This window comes from Armigeres subalbatus, chromosome 3 (assembly GCF_024139115.2).
Source record: "Armigeres subalbatus isolate Guangzhou_Male chromosome 3, GZ_Asu_2, whole genome shotgun sequence".
Classification (NCBI taxonomy): Eukaryota; Metazoa; Arthropoda; class Insecta; order Diptera; family Culicidae; genus Armigeres; species Armigeres subalbatus.
The window spans coordinates 366,209,053-366,212,616 of NC_085141.1; the positions used below are offsets into that span (position 1 = coordinate 366,209,053).

General features: G+C 45.0%; 1 protein-coding gene across 1 annotated transcript; it reads left to right on the forward strand.

Moving 5' to 3' along the window:
- Positions 1–287: 287 nt before the first annotated feature.
- On the forward strand, positions 288–1,719 carry LOC134223485 (inactive pancreatic lipase-related protein 1-like). Its single transcript, XM_062702647.1, has 4 exons — positions 288–408; positions 477–856; positions 915–1,254; positions 1,314–1,719. The coding sequence occupies exons 1-4, from the start codon at positions 329–331 to the stop codon at positions 1,384–1,386; spliced, it is 873 nt and encodes a 290-aa protein (XP_062558631.1). The 5' UTR covers positions 288–328; the 3' UTR covers positions 1,387–1,719.
- Positions 1,720–3,564: the final 1,845 nt, after the last annotated feature.

Sequence of the window (3,564 nt, forward strand, 5' to 3'; positions counted from 1 at the left end):
ATTTCACGCACCCTGTACACGATCCAAAACGTAAAATTGCAAACCATGCGTAACAACAACGTACACCAGGACATAATGGGCTCATGATCACATTTCTCACCACACCTTTTCATCTAGCCTGAATTCGGCATGCTCCCGACTGCGCGAGGGGGGCCATCGCCCCATTGCCCGAAATAGGTCACCCAAAGCCGCAGACAATCAGCAGACAGCAGGTTTTCGGGTAATCTTGCGTATCGTTTCGGTTGCAGAACAACGTGCGGATTGTGGGTGATATAAAGATCCAATGCATGCGACGCACCCGGCTCAGTACTTTATCACCAGCAAAGGGATGAACAAGATGAGACATCGGGTGGTTGTGGCGATTCTCGCGTTTCTGGCAACTGGAAGCGGTTTTTGTGACGCAGAAAGGTTATTGATCGAATTTTATTGAATCAAGATCGTGTGGGACGTAATGATGTTGTTTTGTGCGCTTTCAGACAGACGCGGGAAGCATCCGAAGACATATTTTTCATTGAGAACGATTGCAACACGACTGAAAAATTCGCCATGGTTATTCATGGATGGAAAGAGAGTTGTTCAACTGAATGGGTCATTGACACGATATCCAATCTGACGTTGCATCGAGGGGGCTGCATAATTTGCATGGACTACAGTAAGTATTCTATAGATGACTACTTCAATGGGTTGGTACCCAAGTTTCCTTTGGTGGTGGAAGCCATTCTTGGTAAACTGGAAGAATTGGAAGTGCGAGGCTTCGATCCTGCCAACGGATACCTGTTCGGGTTCAGCTTTGGGGCTCAATCTTCCATAGAAGCCGGACGGCGGTTCGGATTTCGGAGGATCGGTAGAATAGACGGTTAGTACATCCCCCCATAGAGTAACGAATTTAACGCTCAACCTGGTTTAAATTTAAGTGTGCGACCCCGCCGGCCCAGGATTTGATGGGGACCGTGTTTTTTCTTCGTTGGATCCAAAATGTGCGGCAAAAAACGTTCAGTGTATTCACACGAGCAATGACAAGGGAACGTTTGTTCGCGAATGCAGCCAGAACTGGAATATGGGCAATTGCGGAACAAACCAACCGGCAGCCGGTCAATATCCGAAAGGATCGCACGGCTTGTGTCCCTATTTTTACAACAGTGCGTTCGTGAACGAGTTTCGCGCTGTAGATAAACCAAAAGAGTGCTTTTCATTTCGGGCGGTTGCGCCTATCCCTGAAGGATTTCGAATGGGATATTTCTCCGAGATGGACCGGTAGGATATAATTAATTTCTGGCTTAAAACAAGTATGTTTGAGTGATTTCTATTTACAGTGGCCTCATCGGTGATTATTTCTCACGTACCACCTCAGCGTATCCTTACAATGAACTCCCCGACAATGACTAACTGATGATGCTTGATCACACCATAGGCAGCTCTCTTTCGTTATTTTTAAAGCGAAGATCATCGATTATTGAGCCAAAAACAGTATCTGTGTCAGCTTCACTGCTTTTTAAGATAACTCCCAGTGCAATAAATCAAGCAGTATTTACACGAATCGGGCATAATATGCTCAACCAACTCTTAAAGAGTTGTTTTAAACGTTCTATAAGAAAAAGTAGAAGGTTGTATCCGAGATACGACCACCAATTGGACGTAGGAATACGTTAAGTGTAAAATATTTTATTTTGAAATTCTGAATATGTTTACTGACCCTGATCTAAACTTCATGAATTCTCTGCGGTTGTGTTTTGTAATTTAGAGAAAATTCCATCAGCTTTGACTTGTATATAATGTTGATTAAAAAACAGAAGTTCGGTCGTAGTAACTATCTCGATCGGTAGTGTTTAGTTTTGTATTTTGTGACGATTTTCGAAAATTCGCTTTCCAGCTGAAAGTTTTCATTTGGCTTCTTTATCCAATAACGACTCACAGAAAAAAAGTGAATACCTTTGTATTAAGAAGAAATATAACAGAAGGAGCTCCCACATGCGATGCGATAATTGACGACGTAATCTCGCATTATTGCATGTTTTTCTTTTTTTTTTTAAAACGAAGGTAATTGAAATCTGCAACCAGACACCTGGGGAGGCGAACCCAGGAAGTGTGGGGATGGGATCACCACTCCCGACCCACTAAAAACAACTCCTTCCTCTCCAGTCATTCCCCCGGCCCGCAATTAAGCAATACTTCGGGGGATGACTATTGACCATTGCGCCCCCTTCATGACGTACACAAGTGCACGTATGCGCCTCAACTCTCCTAGCACTCTCCATGCACCACATGTGCACAAGACACACTGGCACCACATGTGCCCCAACACCCACCTGCCTATGCCGCTCAAATGATTGCAAGAGTCATACAGGTACTCTGCAGGAGGTACCCCATGTCACCATCTCACAACTTAGACAGTCCTCATTCAGTATGGTCTTCACCTCGTCCTGCAACAGGGTGGCACCACTTGTCTACCAAGCCGGAGGCGATCCTAGGTTGGTGGCTCCTATGCCGCTCCTTCCTCAGCTACAAGGCAGACCCTTTCATGTCTCCTATTTATGAGGTGCCGCAGAAGCATCAACCCCCGACACTCCTGCCAGTCATAGCGAGACTTTCGTGTCCCCTAATTCTGAGGTGCCGCAGAGGTATCTGCCCACGACACTCCTGCCAGGCCTAGCGAGACTTCACTCAATCCGTACCTGGCAGCCGGATCACACTACTGCCTAAGCAGTCACTCTGACCACGCGTACCATGTGTGCTCGCTCATACATTCAGTCCCTATCGTTTGCACCACTCCACAATGGGGAAAATGTTGCATGTTTCGGGCAAAATTCAATAACTCAAAAGGCCGCTGAACGAAAATTCTGACCAACAACTTTTCTTAAACAAAATTTTCCCAGGAATCGAATGGGGGTAGTTTCGGATCCGGCACGGCATTCCTAATAGGACTTTTTGGACGTTTTCCCCCAACTTCCCCCAGAACTTTGATATTATGAACGGAATGCAGCCGTTATAAGCAATTTACGGCATATTTCTGATTGAATCTGAATGATTAGAATATTGTTGGGTAAGCGCAGTGTTATTCTATCTGGAGAGTATGTTAGTTAAAGGGGAATATGGGGTAAAATAGTCTCATATATTACATACATACAAATGAATTTCTGTCTGTCTGTCTGATCATTATAGACTCGGGAACTACTGAACCATCCGGCGTGAAAACTAGTATGCAGAGGTTTTTGGAGTCGAGAAGGTTCTTATGATACTTGGAGACCCCTCCCTCTCAGGTGGGGGGGGGGCTTCCACATAAATAAAAAAAAATTACAGCATAACTCGAGAACTAATCAAGCAAATGCAACCAAAGTTGGCATGTTAAGGTTTTTGAAGTCAAGAAATGTTTCTGTGGTGATTCGTGACCCCTCCCCCTTTTGGAAGGGGGGGCTCTCATACAAATGAATCATAAATGTCTGCATAATTCGGAAACTGATCAAGCAAATGGAACCGAATTTGGCATGTGATGGATATAATAGGCAAAACATGTTTCTGTGGTAGTTCGTAAGCCCTCCCCTCTCTGCAAGGAGAGGGGGCTCCCAT